The 22,926-nt window shown below is 45.2% G+C and overlaps 1 protein-coding gene across 4 annotated transcripts in view; it reads right to left on the bottom strand.

Annotated features, from left to right (window-relative positions):
- Window positions 1-6,340, bottom strand: part of LOC117364202 (sodium- and chloride-dependent GABA transporter 2-like) — a 121,582-nt gene extending 115,242 nt beyond the window's left edge. Inside the window, exon 1 of one of the 4 annotated variants that reach the window (XM_033953202.1) lies at window positions 6,269-6,340. In XM_033953202.1, coding sequence (XP_033809093.1) covers window positions 6,269-6,292 — 24 coding nt within the window. In that variant the 5' untranslated portion in view covers window positions 6,293-6,340. Of the gene's footprint in view, window positions 1-5,844; window positions 5,974-6,268 lie in introns of those variants that run through there. The other 3 variants (XM_033953203.1, XM_033953201.1, XM_033953205.1) reach the window with 3 other exon arrangements.
- Between the last annotated feature and the right edge of the window lie 16,586 nt (window positions 6,341-22,926).

The raw sequence follows: 22,926 nt of genomic DNA on the forward strand, positions 1-22,926 counted from the left end.
TCTGGGAGAGTGCCAAGTAGGTGATGTTACAATAATCGAGTTGACTCAGTATGAGGGATTGTACCAGAATTCTAAATGATGAGACATTGAAGTAAGGTCTGATGGACCGAAGCTTCAAGAGAGTGAGAAAGATCTTTCTAATCAGGGAGTCTACCTGGTCTTTCACGGTCAGGCTCTGGTCCAGTGTTACTCTCAATATCTTCATAGTGGGTTGAATGGGATAACTAAGGTTATTGATGCACAATGATGCTTTAGCGTTTTTAGCACATGCAGCATTTTAGTGTGCGCTAAACCCATGCTATGCAGCTAGAACTAATGCCAGCTCAATGCTGGTATTAAGGTCTAGCAAGGGCAGCATTTTAGCGCGCACTATTCCATGCATTAAAGCCCTAACGTGGCTTAGTAAAAGAAGCCCTTAGTGTAAACCTCCTAGAACCTTCGGTTATGACGGTATAAAAGAATAAAGTTATTATTAACCCCCTTTTTATGAAGCCAAATTAGGGTTATTTATCACTAGCCACAGCGGTAAAAGCTCCGGTGCTCGGGAGAGGGAAGTGATGTAACGGCAAGGAATGGCAACATAGTTTTTGAGCTCCATTGGGGCTTATATTTGCACATTGCATTAATACCTTACAAATTGAACCTCTTCAGTCAGATTCAACAATGAAAATTCTAATTCGTTTACCTCAACATTTGGAATTCCCCAGGGTTCCATCTTATCCCCTTTACTATTTAACATTTTCTTATCTCCTTTATTAGAAATCAGTCAGGCCTTAGGTTTTATACCATTCTCTTATGCGGATGATATCCAACTCATACATCCCTTGGATCCCAAAAACCACTCAGAAATTTTAGCTATAAACCAAAAATTGGAACAAATTCAAAATTGGCTGGACAAAAATAAACTGGCTTTAAATATCAACAAGACTAAATCCATTTTGTTTAATTGGAAGAAAGAATTGTCACTTATAAAACCTTTTTATCTTAATAACATTCCAATTAATTTGGTCCCATCGGTTAAAATTCTTGGTATATTGATAGATGAGAAACTTTCATACCACGATCATATTTCCCTCATTGTTAAAAACTGCTTTTACAAACTTCGTCAGATTAGGTCTATCTCCAAATTTCTTACCATATCCTCTTTGAATATATTAATTCATTCTTTTATAACATCAAAAATTGATTATTGTAATGCCTTATTTCTAAATATTACTAACAAAGAAAAAAGAAGACTTCAGATAATTCAGAACATAGCCGTAAAATTAATTTATAAAGCAAAAAAGTTTGACCATGTTTCCCCACTCTTAATAGATGCGCATTGGTTACCTATAGGCCACAGGATCCTGTTTAAAATATTGTTGCTTATTTTTAAGACATTGGCATTTAACGAGCCACAGTTCATTTCCAGATCACTGATTCCATACAAACCTAAACGTTCCTTGCGATCATCTGATCAAAATCTGCTCTCGGTACCATCATTGAAGATTATTGGAACCAGAAGATCAGATATGTTCACCGTTATGGGCCCACAATGGTGGAATACCCTGCCTCAGTATATTCGATCTGAACAAGATATTGTAAAATTTAAAATACTGTTAAAAACCCACTTATTTAAAGATGCCTATGATTCTTAACATTAGTTTATTTTAACTAATTTAAAACTTGATTACTTTATTACATTATGCTTTGGTTTTATGAATCCCTTCCTTTTGTTTTTTCCTTTTTTTCTAACCAATCCCAAATATTGTAACTTTTAACCCCATTCCTCAAACTCATGTCTGAATTGTTTTAAATTTGTTATTTGAATTTATTTTGTAAGTTTCTTCTATCTTAATTATAATATGTACATCGCCTAGAAATTGTAATAGGCGATTCATCAAAAATTAAATAAACTTGAAACTTGAACTTGAATAGCCTACCATGGGCAAATTTGATATCCAGTCAGAATTACTGCTTGTGGGAATGTATGGTGAGCCGAAAGAAGCTCAAAAAATATAAATACAATGGAGCAGTGAGCAATAAATCTCACTCTGAACTAAGTGGATCACCATCAGAGAAAAACAAAATGGCGCAGAAACAAGTTTACTACATTACCTTCCAAGGGTGAGTCTCAGTCCCATAAGTTAAAAGAAGAGATGGTGGGTGTACGAGGCGATGTGAAGGCAGCCTTTTGAGCTCCAGGCAGAGGTTGGAGAGTTAGGAGACCGAGTTGCGACCTTGGAGGAACATGTGGCCCACATAGCAACGGACATGCAGAAAACCAAGACTGTTACAGAGCAGACTGCAGCCAGCTTGAAGGATTTGCAAGTGCAAATTGAAGACTTTGAAAACAGATCTCGGCGCAATAACTTGAGATTCAAAGGGATCCCGGACACTGTACAATATAAGGATTGTAAACAGGTTGTACAATATTTCTGCATCCATATGTTAGGCATGGAAGAGACAGCGGGACAAGCTTCCATTGCTCTTTTATATGCTCATAGGACCAGCTAGATCTGTCTGGCCCAGAGACATAATAGCTTGCTTTGGTAACTATTTAGTTAAAGAACGAGTCCTACAAGTGGCAAGACATAATCCAGATTTTTCATGGAATGAGATCACAGTTGGAGTTTTCCAGGATTTAATGCTAGTGACTTTACAAAAGAGAAGGACCTTTAAGGAAGTGACACAAGTGTTGTAGTCAGAAGGACACCATTATAGGTGTCTTTTTCCATTTGGCATTTGGATGACCGTGAATGGCAGGTCTCACAAGGTTGATGCAGTAGCTGATGCCTGGATGGTGCTGAAAGATCAGGGATGTGGGAATGTACCTGATCAAACTACACAACCTGTTCCAGCTAAAGAGGTTGGATCGAATGAATCCTGGCAGACAGTCGCTCGAATGGCTAAAAAATCAACTAAGACTGTGTCTTGATATTAGTAATCAGCAGTTATGCTTGACTAAACTGCATAGCTTTTGAGTTGGGCTTAGCAGCTTGGCAAGGCCACATTTTCATTGGTATAAGACAACAAGCATGATGTGTGAGGATGGGAGTGTGGGGATGGGGGGTAGTTTGAAATAGTGAGCTTTTGATAACCAAAATACACAATTAAGATGGATTTTTCCACTTGGGGGGTAAGCAACTTATCTTGCTCATGCTGACCAGCCTGTTGGTTGACACTGGGGTTTAGATATGCTCACACGTAGTTAGGAGGGAGTTGTATGAATATTGTGCAAATGTAGAGGGCTGTTGGTTGTGGGTATCAAGAGAAATAAATGACACTGTTCTGGATATCATTGTTGGAGTTGCCATATAATGTACATTCAGGGTTGTGGGGGCTCATGAAGACATCAGCCTTCTATAGATGACAACTTAATTTTTCTGGAATGGCTGCTCCAGATAATAATGGATCAGACAGTCGAGGGGGGGAGGGTGGAAAGGGAAAAGAGGGTAAGATGTGGGGGACATCAGTTGGGGGTGAATGGGGAAGGAGAGGGGCAACCGATGCTTCAGATTGGATCATGGAACATGAATGGATTAAATAGCCCTGGGAAATGGAGTGTGGTCTATAGGGAACTAGAGATTGAGATGGGGCATTAGTTTGATACAGGAGACACATTTGAGGCCCCGAGACATGACTCTGTTGCAATCGACAATTTGAACAGATATGAACAAAACATGGGGTGGATTCACAGAAGTAGCAGCAATTCCTAAGTGGCAAATGCACACAGTTCATTCAATTCCTATGAGTTGCATCACATTTGCCATGCCAAGATTCACTAACACAGCTTTGTAAAAGGGGCCCTTAATGAGAAGATCTGCTTATGTGTAATTTGTCTCTAAGGGCCAGATTTTATAAATGGTGCCTAAATTAGATGGGGATTGGGATTGAACATTAATCAGATTTATCGAGATCAATCGGGGAGATGCCTCACCCTGAGAGGAACATTGCAGGGACACCTGATTACAATCGTAAACATTTATGGTCCCATTACAGCCCAAGTTGAATTTTATTGTGCTCTTCAGGGAGAACTTATAGGATTTGTGAAGGAGTCTGTCTACTTTTATTTATTTATTCAATTTTCTATACCGTTCTCCCGAGGGAGCTCAGAACAATTTACATTAATTTATTCAGGTACTCAAGCATTTTTCCCTGCCTGTCCTGGTGGGCTCACAATCTATCTAATGTACCTGGGGCAATGGGGGATTAAGTGACTTGCCCAGGGTCACAAGGAGCAGTATGGGTTTGAACCCACAACCTCAGAGTGCTGAGGCTGTAGCTTTAACCACTATGCCACTCTAGAAATCAAAATGTAGTAGAAGTGAGCCAAGTAAAGGACAATCAAGCCATTGTAACATCACTGATGAGGTTAGCTCTTAGGCATTGGTGGAATGAGGCATTATGATGTCACAATACCAGCTCTGGTTACCAGAGAAAGAAACTTTCACTCTATTTATTTCCAGCCTACCTGAATATTATTTATTCAGTTTTCTATACTGTTGTCCCAGGGGATCTCAGAACAATTTACATGAATTTATTCAGGTACTCAAGCATTTTTCCCTGTCTGTCCTGGTGGGCTCACAATCTATCTAATGTACCTGGGGCAATGTAGGGAGACTTTAACGTGACTCCTGAAGCTAGTGCATCTTAGTACAAGAAACATAGAAAGATGACGGCAGAAAAGGGCCATAGCCCATCAAGTCTTCCCACTCTACTGACCCACCTCTCTAAGTCTACTCTCCTAGAGATCTCACACCTAATGACCCAATTCCTTAACTCAACCCTCTTAGGGATCCCACATAGGCCTCCCATTTATTCTTAAAATCTGGCACGCTGTTGGCCTCGATCACCTGTACTGGGAGCTCGTTCCAATGATCAACCACTCTTTCGGTGAAGAAGTACTTCCTGGTGTCACCATGAAATTTCCCGCCTCTGAGTTTGAGTGGATGCCCTCTTGTGGCAGAGGGTCCTTTGAGAAAGAAAATATAATCTTCCACCCCTACACGTCTGGTAATGTATTTAAATGTCTCAATCATGTCTCCCCTCTCCCTACGTTCTTCGAGAGTGTAGAGCTGCAATTTGTTCAGTCTCGCTTTGTACGAGAGACCCTTGAGCCCCGATACCATCCTGGTGGCCATCCGTTGAACCGACTCGACTCTTAGCACATCTTTACGGTAATGTGGCCTCCAGAATTGCACATAATATTCCAGGTGAGGTCTCACCATGGTTCTGTACAATGACATTATGACTTCAGCCCTTTGTTTTGTGATACAGTTTTCCCAGTGTCCTACTAACTTCTTAATGCCATTAGAAAATAATACTTTTAGTTGAGCCCATGAAAATATGAAAGTGCGGAAACTTTTTGAAGAACCCTTGTACATTGACCTTCAACAATTATAACTATTAAAATGAACTTAAGTATATTGGCCTAAATATTTAAATACTATTCAATATAAAAGCATATAATAGGATAAGGTTCATCTCTCAGAAAGATAGGTAGTTTAACATTTGACTGATCAGTATAAAGATTTAACATGCATGTAGAAAAGAGAGAATTTGGAGGAGAAGAGAGAGAAAAAAGTCAAGAAAAGAAGCAATCTATTTGTAATATTTTATTTTCTGATACAGAGAACAAGGACATAGAAGATACTGTCCAGCAGCACAGGTAAGTGGCATTTGGAGTGGATGAGTATCCCTTGGTTAGAACAACAGGCTGCAAATCAGAGAAGCCTAGTTCAAATCCCACCACTTCTTGTGATCCCAGGCAAGTCACTTAACCCTCTGTTGCCTCAGGTACAAACTTAGATTATATACCCTCTGGGGGCAAGGAAATATCTATTGTACTTAAATATAACTCACCTTCATTAATAAGTGAAAAAGGTGTGAGCTAAAGCCAAATCCATATGATCTTAAATAGCACATAACCTCATTCACTGCAGCGATTGCTGGTAATAGTCCTGCCCAATAACAACTTTATCAGGTCTGTGTATGTCAATTAGCAGTCATTCTTGCTTTACAAGAAAAAAAACCAAAATGAGCAATCATCTATCTAAATGATTTATCAATTGTTGATATTAAAATATTTGGTTTGATTTGTATAGTTTTTTTCATTCAAATGCACCAAGCATTAAACCAATCAAATTAAATGTAATAGTCTAAAGCACCATCCTAGAATAATTCCATCATTGAAAGTGATTCTTTCACCATAAATAACCATTTCTCCTTGATTCCAACACAGTAAAGGCTGAAGTATAGTGACAAATAAAGTGAAATCAGTGGTTACCTTTTGGAGAGAGCATTCGGACATTTGCTTGTAGAAACTTTAAAAAGGACCAGTGCATGGTCTATTTAAAGGATAAAGGGAGGAATTCTAACGCTGTGTAATTCTAAACTTTGCCCGTCCCACATTCCTAGCCACTGTCAGACACTGTTCTCTCTGCACTGTTCTCACTGATGTATGGTGGAAAGCAATTTACGAGAGCAACTTACACCAATAAAGATATGCAACTTTTATCTAGGTATAAACTATCTGTAGTTAGCCAGAAAATTTTTGTTTTAAGTCATTTCCCATATGGTTTACAGGCATTTTCATTTTAAAAATTTGTATTCCGTTTATAACCTAAGAGGATTACAGCATTTACATATATAACTCCAATTTTTACTACGTCATTACAACACAGACATACGGTACTTTATTTATTCAATTTTCTATACCGTTCATCCAGGGGAGCTCAGAACGGTTTACATTAATTTATTCAGGTACTCAACCATTTTTCTCTGTCTGTCCAGGCGGGCTCAAATCTATCTAATGTACCTGGGACAATTGGGGGGGGGGATTAAGTGATTTGCCCAGGATCACAAGGAGCAACTTATTTCTTTGTCAGTTTCTGATAATAAGCACTCTTTGAGTCTTCGGAAACAGTGGGGCTGATATTCATATCGGGGGAGGCAGTCCAGCTACCTCCCAAAGTCAATGGCAGACAAGGAAATTCAATGCTGGAGCTGTATCTGGCCACCGACATTGAATTTCTGGTTTACGTACAGGTGCTATAGATATGGCTGGCTGGCTAAATCATAGCAGCCACAAACAAATTTTATTTCAAGAAGGGATACCTTTTACCTCAGTCTGAGGAAGGTTGTTTGAATGGGCTAGTAGGACCAAAATTGTCTGAACAAGCATAATTTCTGGAAGCTCCTTTACATTTAACGGAACTCAGGGCAGCATTGGGGTCCTTGTAGAATGGGAAATCACCAGAAAACGGATATACGGTAGAATTTTTAAAATCATTTCAGGATAGTTTGTTACCAGAATTATTTCATCTCTATCAATCAACGGGATATATTTCAGGGACAATGGCCGAGGCACTTATGGTGGTACTCCCTAAACTAGGGAAAGATCCGATGCTAGTGGCTAACTATAGACCCATCTCATTATTAAACCTAGATGGTAAACTTTTGGCCAAAGTTCTGGCACTTCGCCTGGCTAAAGTATTACCAAAAGTATTAGGCATGCACCAAATGGACTTTGTGTCAGGTAGACAGTCCTCTAATAATACCCGCTTGGCGTTACAACTCATGTCATTGATTGAGACAATGAAATTCCCAGCTTTCTCTGTGTCTTTGGATGCAGAGAGGGCGTTTGACAGGGTGGAATGGTCCTTTATGTATAAAATAATGCAGTGGTTTGGTATAGCTGCAGGATTTATACATATGATTAAAACATTATATAGCCACCCTAATACCAGAATATGTATAAACAATGTTCTTACTGAGAAGTTTCATCTTTACCATGCTATCTCCATTGTTCTGGCTATTGAATAATCAGATAACATTAAGGGAATATCTTATACAAATAGCATGTATAAGATCTCGGCGTATGCTGATGATATTCTATCTTACAGAACCAGAAACATCGGTACCAACCTTACTACAGTTGATTGACTCCTTTGAACATAAGAACATAAGAATTGCCACTGCTGGGTAAGACCAGTGGTCCATCGTTCCCAGCAGTTCACTCACGGGGCGGCCCCTAGGTCAAAGACCAGGGCTCTAAATGAGTCCAGCCTCACCTGCGTATGTTCCAATTTAGCGGGAACTTGTCCAACTTTGTCTTGAATCCCTGGAGGGTGTTTTCCCTTATAACAGACTCTGGAAGAATGTTCCAGTTTTCTACCACTCTCTGAATGAAGAAGAACTTCCTTATGTTTGTACGGAATCTATCCCCTTTCAACTTTAGAGTGCCCTCTCATTCTCCCTACCTTGGAGAGGGTGAACAATCTGCTAAGTTTATTCCCTTCAGTATTTTGAATGTTTCGATCATGTCCCCTCTCAGTCTCCTCTTTTCAAGGGAGAAGAGGCCCAGTTTCTCCAATCTCTCACTGTACAGCAACTCCTCCAGCCCTTTAACCATTTTAGTTGCTCTTCTCTGGACCCTATCGAGTAGTACCGTGTCCTTCATGTATGGCGACCAGTGCTGGACGCAATACTCCAGGTGAGGGTGCACCATGGCCCGGCACAGCGGCATGATAACCTTCTCCGATCTGTTTGTGATCCCCTTCTTTATCATTCCTAGCATTCTGTTCACCATTTTCGCCACCGCCGCACATTGCGCAGACAGCTTCATTGACTTGTCGATCAGAACTCCAAAGTCTCTTTCCTGGGAGGTCTCTCCAATTACCACCCCGGACATCCTCTATTTGTGCATGAGATTTTTGTTACTGACATGCATCACTTTACACTTATCCACGTTGAACCTCATTTGCCATGTCAATGCCCATTTCTCGAGCTTGATTATGTCACTTTGTAGATCTTTGCAATCCCCGTGTCTTCACTACTCTTGAATAACTTCGTATCGTCCGCAAATTTAATCACCTCACTCGTCGTACCAATGTCCAGATCGTTTATAAAGATGTTGAAGAGCACTGAGCCCAGTCTACTGGTGACGCTCTTCCAGTCTGAGTATTGTCCATTTACTCCCACTCTCTGTTTCCTATGCTCCAGCCAGTTTTTAATCCATGTGAATATTTCACCCTCGATTCCATGGCTCGCAATTTTCCGAAGTAGTCGTTCATGTGGAACCTTGTTGAACGCCTTCTAAAAATCCAGATATACAATGTCAACCGGATCGCCCTTGTCTATCTGCCTATTTACTCCCTCGAAGAAGTGGATCCTTCTCGGAGTATAAGATCAACTGGAGTAAATCTAATGTATTGCCCTTAAACATACATTGTGTAAAATCTTTATTAGACCCATATCCATTTCTTTGGAAGCATAAAGGTATTAAATATCTGGGAGTAATGCTCCTTCACAGTGTGGATGACATCATGTCAACAAATGAAAAGTGTCTTCTCTCCAAAATACAGGGATTGTGTGAGAAATGGAGTCCCTTGTATCTTTCCTGGTGGGGCAGGATCCAAACGGTAAAAATGATAATGGCCCCAGTCATACAGTATTACATGAGCATTCCAGAGGGTTGTTATAAACAGATTAATAGATTGCTTACCAAATTCATATGGTTGGGAAAGACACCTAGAATTGCTATGGCAAAATTACAAAAAAGTTAAGTGTCTTTATTTGAATCCATAACACCTCCATGAGGTGTATCATTCACTATAGGCTACATCATTCATGTTATTGAATATTTTGAATAAGGCTCCTGAGGCAGGCCACATTGGCCGAAACACATGCGTGTCGAGCCACCGCACAGACATAGAAACATAGAAGATGACGGCAGAAAAGGGCCATAGCCCATCAAGTCTGCCCACTCTAACAACCCCACCCCCTTGAATTTACCCCCTTAGAGATACCACATGTGTATCCCATCTACATTTTTACCCCCCTAGAGATCCCACATGTGTATCCCATTTCCTTTTAAAATCCGGCACGCTGCTGGCCTGAATCACCTGAAGTGGAAGTTCATTCCAACAATCGACCACCCTTTCGGTGAAGAAGAACTTCCTGGTGTCGCCATGAAATTTCCCACCCCTGATTTTCAGCGGATGTCCTCTTGTGGCCGAGGGACCTTTAAAAAAGAAGATATCATCCTCCACCTCAATTCGGCCGGTGATATATTTAAACGTCTCTATCATGTCTCCTCTCTCTCTATGTTCTTCGAGTGAGTATAGTTGCAATTTATTCAGCCTTTCCTCATACGGGAGGTCTTTGAGTCCCGAGACCATCCTGGTGGCCATTCTTTGAACCGACTCAACTCTCAGCACATCTTTTTGGTAATTGTACACAATATTCCAGATGAGGCCTCATCATGGATCTGTACAACGGCATTATAACTTCGGGCTTCCGGCTGATAAAGCTTCTTCAGATACAACCCATCATTTGTCTTGCCTTTGATGAAGCCTTCTCCACTTGATTGGCAGTCTTCATGTCTTCGCTAATGATCACCCCCAAATCACGTTCCGCCTTGGTCCTAACTAAGGTTTCACCATTAAGTGTGTAAGTTTTGCATGGATTCCTGCTGCCGAGGTGCATGACCTTACATTTTCTAGCATTGAAGTTTAGCTGCCAAGTCAAGGACCAGTGTTCCAATAGAAGTAGGTCCTGCGTCATACTGTCTGGTAAAGTGTTCTCACTTACTATGTTGCATAGTTTGGTATCATCGGCGAATAATGTGATTTTACCCTGATTCAGATAATGTGAAGCCCCTGAGTCAGATCTCCCACAAATATGTTGAATAAACTGCACATCAACGCTTTTGCAAATCTCCACTGTGGTTTGTTTGATAATGGTCAACTTAGTCATTTGACAGGTATATGAATTCCATAAATATATATATATATAGGGACAATGAAGTCTTTAAATCCATGTGGTAAGCATTGATGTTTTTGGATGACTTACTCGTTACTTATACTAAAAGCTCCAAGCAAATATCCCTATGGCTGAATCCTGCAATTACCATTAATGGCTCTATGATCCTTCAAGTTTGGATGCAAGCAGGAATTAGAACCCTGCAACATGTGATGAGTCAAGATGTTTGAAGTCATTTCAGTCTTTGCAGCAGAAATTCGCCTTGCCATTCTTACAATGTTTTAAGTGGATATAACTCCAACACGCTATTAAGGCTGGTTTCCCATCACTTAATATTTTGAAGGAACAACCAAGCTTGCCTATTATATGTTATACTAGGGGGGGGGTTTCAAGGCTATGAAGCTTCAAGCTGGTATAAGCTCCGATGCTCATACCTACATAAGAGACTGATCCAACTGCCACTGCTACTACACTCCATTCACCTGAATTGGTACAGGAGGTGACTATGGCGGTTGTGCAAGCATTAGAACCTCAATTTATTCACCTCTCTGGTCTGTTTACGGGAGTTGACACTATTACATTACATTACATTGGTATCTTATATCCCACCAATACCTTTCAGTTCTAGGCAGTTTACAACAAGAGATCATCAGCATAAAGGTGATACTGGAAGCCATGGGAGGAGATCAGGGCACCGAGGGAAGAGGTGTAGAGAAAAGAGGTCCTAAGATAGAACCCTGGGGTACACCAACCGCTAGGGGAGTTGCAGCTGAAGAGGCTCCAACACTTACACTAAAGGTGCGTTAGGAAAGGTAGGAAGCAAACCAGGAAAGGACAGAATCATGGAATCCAAATGAGGACTGTGGGCAGAATTGCTGTGTAAGCTGAGATTTTATAAAATACAAGGGCATGTAATTTATGCACAAACTTTTACATTTGTTCAAATGTCTGCTGCTTCATTTTAGCAGCAATTTCTGCAGCTTTTCTGGGGTAATTTTATAAAGATAGTGTTTTTGGCATAAGTGTATTTTTGGTCTTCCATAAAGCTGACTTGTTATAAAATTGCCCTCTTACTTAGCAAATAGGCTCTTTTGCGTATAGTGGGACTTTTGTACTTGGGATCTGGTTTGGCCACTGTTGGAAACAGGACACTGAGCTTGATGGACCTTCGTCAGTCTATCCCAGTAGGGCAATTCTTATGTTCTTAATTAGGGGACTAATGTGTTAATGCACATTAATGTTATGAGTTAAACCCATGGAGAGTAATTTAATTAAACCTTCTTGCTCATATATGCCAGTAAGCACATGTAAAACATACTGTAAAGTTATCCCAGGCATAAAAGCACACTCAGTGGGTGTAGGCTTGTTTAGAGGAGCAATATGGGTGAAGAGTGGGCAGAATTGCTATGCAAGCTGAGATTGTATAAAATAGGCTTATATTTTATAATAATAATAATAACAACAGTTTATGTACCGCAGGACCGTGAAGTTCTATGCGGTTTACAATGATTAAAAGATGTTACAGATTGAGTGGAATTAACAAAGTTCAGAGTTAGTGATTAACAGTTCTAAAGATCATTTGTTGAGGACAAGATTGTATGCACAAACCTTTAATCTACTCCTATGTCCTTGGCTTCACTTGAGAAGTAATTTCTGCAGCTTTTCTGGAGTAATTTTTTAAAGATAGAAAACCATTGTATTCTTGTATTAAGCACTTTTGATCTGCCCATAGGTGACTTGTTATAAAATTACCCTCATACTTAGTAAATAGACTCTGTTGAGGATAAGTAGGTTTATGATTATTTAATGTCTATTAAATGGCATTAACAAACCAGAAAGCACAGTTACTTACCGTAACAGGTGTTATCCAGGGACAGCAGGCAGATATTCTTGACTGATGGGTGACGGCACCGACGGAGCCCCGGTACGGACAATTTTAGAGTGATTGCACTCTAAGAACTTGGAAAGTTCTAGTAGACCGCACCGCGCACGCGCGAGTGCCTTCCCGCCCGACAGAGGCGCGCGGTCCCCAGTTAGGATAAGCCAGCTAAGAAGCCAACCCGGGGAGGAGGGAGGGACGCAAGAATATCTGCCTGCTGTCCCTGGATAACACCTGTTACGGTAAGTAACTGTGCTTTATCCCAGGACAAGCAGGCAGCATATTCTTGACTGATGGGTGACCTCCAAGCTAACAAAAAGAGGGATGGTGGGAAGGTTGGCCATTAGGAAAACAAATTTTGCAAAACAGATTGGCCGAAGTGACCATCCCGTCTGGAGAAAGCATCCAGACAATAATGAGATGTAAAAGTATGAACTGAGGACCAAGTGGCAGCCTTGCAGATTTCCTCAATGGGAGTGGAACGGAGGAAAGCTACAGATGCTGCCATAGCTCGGACTCTATGGGCCGTGACAGAACCTTCCAGTGTCAGTCCAGCCTGAGCATAACAGAATGAAATGCACGCTGCAAGCCAATTAGATAGCGTACGTTTAGAAACAGGATGTCCCAATTTATTAGGGTCAAAGGACAAAAAAAGTTGGGGTGAAGATCTGTGGGGCTTAGTACGGTCTAAATAGTAAGCTAATGCCCGTTTACAGTCCAAAGTATGAAGAGCCTGTTCTCCAGAATGAGAATGAGGTTTCGGAAAGAAAACAGGCAATACAATCGATTGGTTGATATGGAACTCAGAAACAACCTTAGGGAGAAACTTTGGATGTGTACGTAGAACCACCTTATCATGATGAAAGACTGTGAAAGGTGGGTCAGAAACTAGTGCATGGAGCTCACTGACCCTCCTGGCAGAGGTGAGAGCTATAAGGAAAAGTACCTTCCAAGTGAGAAACTTGAAAGTGGTAGTAGCCAAAGGTTCAAATGGAGGTTTCATCAAAGCGGATAGAACCACATTGAGATCCCAGATAACAGGAGGTGCTTTAAGAGGTGGTTTCACATTGAAAAGACCTCGCATAAACCTGGACACCAGGGGATGAGCTGAAAGGAGTCTCCCATGGACTGGCTCATGAAAAGCCGCAATAGCGCTGAGATGGACTCTGATGGACGTAGATTTAAGGCCAGAGTCAGACAGAAAAAGTAGGTAATCCAACAAAGTCTCTACCGCAAGGGACGTGGGATCATGATGATGACGAAGACACCAAGAAGAGAACCTTGTCCACTTTTGATGGTAACATTGCAGAGTGGCAGGCTTTCTGGAAGCATCCAGAATCGAACGAACAGGCTGAGATAGGAGAGAATCATGTGAAGTCATCCCGAGAGAAACCAAGCTGTCAGGTGCAGAGATTGGAGGTTGGGATGCAGAAGGGTCTCCTGATGTTGCGTAAGCAGAGAAGGATACAGAGGAAGAAGAAAAGGTTCCCTGGAACTGAGTTGAAGTAGAAGGGAGAACCAATGTTGTCTGGGCCACCGTGGAGCAATCAGAATCATGGTGGCTCCCTCCCTCTTGAGCTTGAACAATGTTCTCAACATGAGAGGCAGAGGAGGGAAAGCGTATAGGAACAGATTTGACCAATCGAGGAGAAATGCATCCGCTGCCAGACGGTGGGGAGAGTATAGTCTTGAGCAGAAGAGGGGCAGCTGGTGATTGTGAGGAGCTGCAAAAAGGTCTATCTGAGGAGTGCTCCACTGAGTGAAGATGGACTGTAGAATTGAAGGATCGAGTGTCCACTCGTGAGGTTGGAGAATTCTGCTCAGCTTGTCCGCAAGAGAATTCTGTTCTCCCTGAATGTAGATCGCTTTTAGAAATAAGTGGCGTGCTGTGGCCCAAGACCAGATTTTTTGGGCTTCCTGGCATAAGAGACGAGAGCCTGTTCCGCCCTGTTTGTTGATGTAGTACATGGCAACTTGATTGCCTGTGCACAACAGGAGGACTTGAGGAAAGAGAAGATGTTGGAAGGCCTTGAGAGCATAAAACATCGCTCTGAGTTCCAGAAAATTGATGTGATGCTTCTTTTCTTGTGTTGTCCAAATAGCAATGTTACTTACCGTAACAGTTGTTATCCAGGGACAGCAGGCAGCTATTCTCACTAGTGGGTGATGTCATCAGACAGAGCCCCGGTACGGACGTCTCACAAGCACGTGTTGCTTGTAGAAACTTAAAGTTTCTAGATGCCCGCACCGCGCATGCGCCGGTGCCTTCCTACCCGGAGATCCGGGCGTGTCTCCTCAGTTCAGGTAGCTAGCCTGAGAAGCCAACCCAGGGGAGGTGGGTGGGACGTGAGAATAGCTGCCTGCTGTCCCTGGATAACAACTGTTACGGTAAGTAACATTGCTTTATCCCAGGACAAGCAGGCAGGTATTCTCACTAGTGGGTGACCTCCAAGCTAACCTCAGTGGGATGGAGGGGGAGTTGGCGACTTAAGAGAATAAATTTTTCAATACTGTTTGGCCAAACTGTCCATCCCGTCTGGAGAGGGTATCCAGACAATAATGTGAGGTGAATGTGTGAACCGAGGACCAGGTGGCAGCCTTGCAAATTTCCTCGATTGGTGTTGATCTGAGGAATGCTACTGAGGCTGCCATTGCTCTGACCTTATGGGCTGTGACCTTACAAGGAAGTGATAATCCAGCCTGGGCATAGCAGAAAGAGATACAAGCCGCCATCCAATTAGAGATGGTGCGCTTTGATACGGGTCTTCCCAACTTGTTAGGATCGAAGGAGACAAAAAGTTGAGGAGTGGTTCTGTGTGGCTTGGTGCGATCCAGGTAGAAAGCCAAGGCACGTTTACAGTCTAGAGTGTGAAGGGCCGATTCTCCGTGGTGAGAATGAGGCTTAGGGAAGAATACTGGAAGTACAATGGATTGGTTGAGATGAAATTCGGAGACCACCTTAGGCAGGAATTTCGGGTGAGTGCGGAGGACCACCTTGTCATGGTGGAATACTGTGAATGGTGGATCCGCCATCAATGCCTGGAGTTCGCTGACTCTGCGAGCGGACGTAAGGGCTACAAGGAAAAGCACTTTCCAGGTGAGATACTTCAGAGGGGCCCTGTTGAGTGGTTCAAACGGGGGCTTCATGAGATGGGAAAGGACTACATTGAGGTCCCAAACTACTGGGGGTGGTTTGAGAGGAGGGTTAACATGGAAGAGTCCTTTCATAAATCTGGCGACCACCGGATGGGCCGAGAGGGGTTTCCCTTGTAGGGGCTGGTGGAACGCCGCAATAGCACTCAGGTGGACTCGTATGGATGTGGACTTGAGCCCAGATTGAGATAGGTGTAGGAGATAGTCCAGCACGGAGGATAAGGAAGCTCGCTGAGGTTCCTTTGACTTAGAAACACACCATGAGGAGAATCTGGTCCATTTCTGGGAGTAGCATTGTCGAGTGGCGGGCTTCCTGGAAGCTTCCAAGATCTCCCTCACTTCTTGTGAGAATTGGTGAGGGGTTACGTTGAGAGGAACCAAGCTGTCAGGTGGAGAGACTGCAGGTTGGGATGAAGTAGTGATCCTTGATGTTGAGTAAGTAGTGAAGGAAACACTGGAAGTGGTACTGGTTCCCTGCTGCTGAGTTGAAGTAGGAGGGAGAACCAAGGTTGTCTGGGCCACCGAGGAGCTATTAGAATCATGGTGGCCCGTTCGAGTTTCAGCTTGACCAGAGTCTTCTGGATCAGCGGGAATGGTGGGAACGCATATAGAAATCGTTTCCCCCAGTTCAGTAGAAAAGCATCTGCCTCGAGGCGATGAGGAGTGTAGATCCTGGAGCAAAACTGAGGCAGTTTGGCGTTGTGGGGAGCCGCAAAGAGGTCTATCTGAGGCGTCCCCCATTGCGTGAAGATTTGATGAAGGGGGCTGGAATGGAGAGTCCATTCGTGCGGTTGTAGCAGACGGCTTAGTTTGTCTGCTAAGACGTTGTTCTCCCCCTGGATGTATACTGCTCTGAGTAGGGTGTTGTGGCGCACCGCCCAGTCCCAGACTCGTAGAGCTTCCTGGCAAAGGAGGGCCGAGCCCGTGCCTCCTTGCTTGTTGATATAATACATGGCGGCCTGATTGTCTGTGCGAATGAGGATTACCATGTCGTGGAGTAGGTGTTGGAAAGCTTGGAGCGCATTGAAGATGGCTCTGAGTTCCAGTAGATTGATTTGGTGTAGTCTTTCCGCACTGGTCCAGAATCCTTGGGTGCGGAGACCCTCCAGGTGGGCCCCCCATGCGTAATTCGACGAATCGGTTGTGAGAACTTTCTGATGGGGGGGAGAGTGCATCAGCAAACCTCTGGATAGATTCGAAGATGTCATCCACCAAAGTAGAGACTGCCGAAGAGCAGGTGTGACTAAGATGCGTTTGGATAGTGGATCGGACGTCTGATTCCACTGTGATGCCAGGGTCCACTGGGGGATCCTGAGGTGGAGTCTGGCAAAGGGTGTCACATGTACTGTGGAGGCCATATGGCCCAGGAGCACCATCAGTTGTCTCGCCGGTAGGGTTTGGCGAGTAGACACCGACTGGCTGAGATGAAGAAGAGACTCCATGCGTTGCCGAGGCAGGAATGCTCGGAGTCGGGTGGTGTCCAGGACCGCTCCGATGAAGGGGAGGGACTGGGTGGGTTGTAGATGAGACTTGGAGAAGTTGATCTCGAAGCCCAAATTCTGGAGGAAGTAGGTTGTAGCCAAGGCCGCCGAAGTGACCTCTGGGGCTGACGGGGCCTTGATGAGCCAGTCGTCGAGGTATGGGAACACCTGTAGACCCCTGTCCCGGAGTGCTGCGGCCACTACCACCAGGCACTTTGTGAAGACTCTGGGGGATGAAGATAGGCCGAATGGTAGCACTCGATACTGTAGGTGCAGATTTCCCACCCGAAATCTGAGGAACTTTCGGGAGGCCGGGTGAATGGGGATGTGAGTGTAGGCCTCCTTGAGATCCAGGGAGCATAACCAGTCGTTCTGCTCGAGGAGGGGGTATAGAGAAGCCAAAGTCAACATGCGAAACTTCTCTTTGACCAGGAACTTGTTGAGGGCCCGAAGGTCTAAAATGGGTCGCAGGTCGCCCGTTTTCTTCGGGACGAGGAAGTACCGGGAGTAAAATCCTCGGTTCAATTGGTCTGACGGGACCGGCTCGACAGCCCGAAGCTGAATTAAGGTTTGGACTTCCTGAAGAAGAAGGGCGGTCTGCGTCGAGCTTGAAGGATACTCTCTTGGAGGATGGTCCGGGGGGACCCGGTGGAATTGAAGAGAGTATCCTTCTCTTATGATGGTGAGGACCCATAGGTCCGTGGTTATGGCCTCCCATCGATGGTAAAAAAGATGGAGGCGGCCCCCTATGGGAGAGGCCGAGGTTATGCTCCCGGGAGGGGCGTCAAAAGGGCTGGGGAGCCTTAGGTACAGCCGGTGGCTGAGGTTTTTGCTGAGACTTCTGGGGAGGTTGTCTCTTCGCAGGCTGTCTCGCAGCAGGCGTTTGTCTGGGCATGTAACGCCGCTGGTAAATCAGGGGTGGCCTGGAAGGTCGAGACTGTTGAGGTTTGGGTTTGGGCCGCAGGATGGATTGAAAGGATTTTTCATGATCCGACAGCTTCTTGGTAACAGTTTCGATAGACTCATCGAACAGGTCAGTTCCAGCACATGGTACGTTGGCGAGTCTGTCCTGTAGGTTGGGATCCATATCGATAGTACGGAGCCATGCCAGGCGACGCATAGCTACCGCGCTTGCGGCGGCGCGTGCCGAGAGTTCGAATGCATCGAAGGAGGATTGCATCAGCTGGAGGCGTAATTGGGAGAGGGAGGCTACCACTTCCTCGAACTCGAATCGAGCTTGGTTGTCTATGAACGGAGTGAACTTGCGGAGCACCGGCAAGAAGAACTCCAGATAGGAAGAGAAAAAGAAGTTGTAGTTTAGCACCCGTGACGCCATCATGGAGTTTTGGTAGAATTTTCTACCAAATTTGTCCATCGTTCTCCCCTCTCGGCCCGGCGGTACAGAGGCGTAGACCTGGGAGGGATGAGAGCGTTTAAGGGAGGACTCGACCAGTAGGGATTGGTGGGAGAGTTGAGGGCCCTCGAACCCTTTATGGTGCACGATGCGGTATCGAGCATCGAGTTTGCTGGGGATCGCCGGTATGGAATACGGTGTTTCGAAGCACTGCATGAAGGTCTGGTCCAGTAATTTATGCAAGGGGAGCCGAAGCGACTCCGTTGGAGGGTTAGGTAAATGCATGGTGTCCAGATACTCTTTGGAGTATCGGGAGCCCGTGTCAAGGGTCACGTCCAGATCATCCGCCATTTGTCGGAGGAATGATGAGAAGGACAATTGTTCCGCCAGCGTCGGTCTGTGGGACGGGCTGGAGGAGGAGGAGGCCTCCAGGTCCGTGGGCATCGGGGAGTGACAAGGAGAATCGGGCACCGGTGTCTCCTCGTACTCCGGGCCCCTCGGAGGGGACACCTCTGATGAGGAGTATCCCCTACGTTGCAGTTTTTTCTGCGGTGACACCTCCGAATGGCGTGAGGAGTGCCAGGATGAGTGTCTCGATCGGTGCCCGTCTCGGTGGCGGGACGGGGATCGGGATCGTCTGTGCATCGCATGGTCTCCCGAGGCCCCCAAGTGGATAGGGCTGGAAGCAGTGGATCGCAACTGGGTTTGCGATGCGGGTTCTTGCGATGCTACCCAAGTCTGGTAAGGAGTACGGAAGAACTCTTCCTGACTATGCCCAGGGCTTCGAGTATCGATCGGAGGTCTGGTCCCATGTTGGCGCGGAGGCGTAATGGGTTCTAATGGCGGCATATCGGTAAGCGAGGCTTGCCGCGCGGGCATCGCCGCCCTCCCCCGTTCGTCCTCGTCGGTTGTCGAGGTCGAACGGTGTGGGGGAGGGGGAGGGGGCGGACCGCCCCTTTGGACCGGTACCGGGAGGTCACCCTGTATGGCAGCGATGAGCCCGGGTCCGATGGTCTGCATGAGCTCAACGAATTGAGCTTCCAGCACGGACCGTAGCGAAGCCGATAAGGAGGGATCCGCACCGAAAGGGGGTCCTCCTGCACGGACATCGCGCTCCTTCGAGGCCGAGTGCTTCTGCTTAGTAGCTTTCGGCACTTTGATGACCATTGGTGGCACTGTGGAAGGAAGAGGTACCTGAACCGAGGAGACCGGGGCAGGCACCGACGTCGAGCTCGTGGATGGTGTCGGGGTGAGCGATGCCGGTTTCACCACACTCGATGCAGGAGGGGTCGATGCCGGTTTCGCCCGAACCGGGGAGGTATCAGATGAAGTGGAGGCTGAGGGATCCTTAGCTGCGTCCATCTTGAACATCGATTCCCACAATAGGCAACGCCGCTTGAATGAGCGTGCCGTAAGGGTCGAGCAAGGCCTGCACGATTTCGGGATGTGGTCAGGGCCCAAACACTGCAAACAGCGCCAGTGAGGGTCCGTGAGTGAAATCGCGCGTTGGCACTTGCTGCACTTTTTAAACCCGGTGATTGGCCGGGACATAGGCCGGAAAATCTCCGCCGCGAGGTCGAAGCCCGTGGGCCTGAGCCACGTGGCCGGCCCGTTCGACCCGCCGGAGGAAATAATCTTCTTTTTTTTTTTTTTTTTACTGAAAAAGAAAAGAACTGTTAACTGTAATTAAAGAAAAGCGAAAACGCGGACAAGGAAGGCAAATTTAACTGAATTCAGCTAGCGCATGAAGAAGTTGAACTTCTCAGCTCCGCGGAAAAGAAAGAACTGAGGAGACACGCCCGGATCTCCGGGTAGGAAGGCACCGGCGCATGCGCGGTGCGGGCATCTAGAAACTTTAAGTTTCTACAAGCAACACGTGCTTGTGAGACGTCCGTACCGGGGCTCTGTCTGATGACATCACCCACTAGTGAGAATACCTGCCTGCTTGTCCTGGGATAATCCTTGAGTTTGGAATTCGTTCAAATGAGCTCCCCATGCATAAGGGGAAGCGTCGGTGGTGATGACCAGTTGATGAGGAGGAAGATGGAATAGAAGACCTCTGGAGAGATTTGAGGATATCAACCACCATTGTAGAGATTGACAAAGAGATGATGTCACAGATATGTGTCGTGAGCAAGGATCCGTCGCTTGGGACCACTGGGTAGCTAGGGTCCATTGAGGTGTGCGCAGGTGAAGACGTGCCAGAGGGGTGACATGAACCGTTGAAGCCATGTGTCCCAATAGTATCATCATTTGTTTGGCAGAGATGGAACTTTGAGGAAGAACCTGCTGACAAAGAACTTGAAGAGTGTGGAGACGGTTGGACAGCAGGAATGCTCTCATGAGGACTGTGTCCAGCACCGCTCCAATGAATTGAAGTCTCTGAGTGGGGATGAGATGAGATTTGGGAAAATTGATCTCGAACCCCAGAAACTGTAAGAACAAGATGGTTTGATTGGTGGCCAGTAGCACTGTTTGAGGAGAATTGGCCTTTATCAACCAATCGTCCAGGTAAGGGAAAATCTGAAGATGATGTGAACGAAGGAAAGCAGCTACCACAATCAGACATTTGGTGAACACTCTTGGAGATGAAGCAAGCCCGAAGGGGAGAACTTTGTATTGGTAATGACAGTGGTTGATCATGAAGCGGAGATACTGTCTGGAGGCTAGATGGATGGGAATATGAGTGTATGCCTCCTTGAGGTCGAGGGAGCATAGCCATTCGCCCTGATTGAGAAGAGGATAAAGAGTTGCTAAAGAAAGCATCTTGAATTTCTCCTTGACCAAGCATTTGTTGAGATCTCGAAGATCTAATATGGGCCTGAGATCTCCTGTTTTCTTTGGAACTAGGAAATAACGGGAGTAAAATCCCTGTCCCTTCTGATCTAGAGGAACTTCTTCTATGGCGTTCAGAAGAAGGAAGGATTGAACCTCTTGAATAAGGAGAGAGGTTTGAGGAGTGTTCAAAGCAGACTCTTTTGGCAGACTTTGATTGGGACAAGTCTGGAAGTTGAGAGAGTAGCCATGGCGGATGATGTTGAGGACCCATTGATCGGATGTAATGATCTCCCAACGGCTGAGATAATAGGTCAGGCGCCCTCCTATCGGTTGAGGAAGATGGGCAGATGGTGGAATATTGGCTATGCTCTGGAGAAACACGTCAAAAGGGCTGGGTAGACTTTTGAGGTGGAGGAGGTTTCTGTTGCTGTTGCGTCGGCCTCGGAGGTTGACGTTGCTGTTGTTGTCGCTGACATCTAGGCTGTTGAGTAGCCTGAGGTAAGGGGCGAGCAGCATAGCGGCGTTGGTAGGCCGATTGTTGTCGGAAAGGCCTAGTAGGGGGAGTCTTCTTTTTATTCTTTAGGAGAGTATCCCAACGTGTCTCATGTGCCGATAGTTTTTGTGTCGTGGAATCCATGGAATCACCAAACAGCTCATCCCCTAAGCAAGGCGCATTTGCTAGACGGTCTTGGTGGTTTACCTCTAGTTCTGAGACCCTGAGCCATGCCAACCTGCGCATAGCCACTGACATAGCCGTGGCCCTAGAAGTCAATTCGAAGGTATCATAAATTGACCTTACTAGAAACTTCCTCAACTGGAGAAGAGAGGAAGCACAAGCATGAAAATTAGATTTTTTGCGATCAGGAAGATATTTCTCAAAAGCAGATATTGTTTGGATTAAATGCTTTAAATAAAATGAGAAATGAAAAGCATAGTTTCCTGATCTGTTGGCTAGCATGGCGTTTTGATATAAACGCTTGCCAAATTTGTCCATTGATTTTCCTTCTCTGCCAGGAGGGACTGAGGCATACACATTAGCTCCCGCTGATTTCTTTAAGGTGGACTCCACCAAAAGAGATTCATGCGGGAGCTGAGGTTTATCAAACCCAGGAATAGGAATTACCCTGTATAATGAGTCCAGTTTACGAGGGGCTCCTGGGACAGTCAGGGGAGTCTCTAGGTTTTTATAAAACGTTTCTCTCAAAATATCATGGAGAGGAAGTTTAAGAAATTCCCTTGGAGGCTGGTCAAAGTCCAATGCATCAAGAAATGCCTTAGATTTCTTTGACTCAGCCTCAAGGGAATAGACAAAGATTTACACATTTCTTTTAAGAAAGATGGAAAAGATGTGGAATCCAGGTGAGAAGAGGGATTTGTAACAAGGCGTTCCTCCTCATCAGAAGAGCATTCACCTTCAGACAGAAAGGGCTCTTCAGAATCGCCCCATAAATCAGGATCCCTAACCTGAGAGCCATGGTGTCGAGACTCTGGTGTGGAGGGTTCCAGGTGTCGGGTTTTATGGGTGGACTTGCCCG

The sequence above is a fragment of the Geotrypetes seraphini genome, chromosome 7 (genome assembly GCF_902459505.1).
Source record: "Geotrypetes seraphini chromosome 7, aGeoSer1.1, whole genome shotgun sequence".
In the NCBI taxonomy this organism is placed as follows: domain Eukaryota; kingdom Metazoa; phylum Chordata; class Amphibia; order Gymnophiona; family Dermophiidae; genus Geotrypetes; species Geotrypetes seraphini.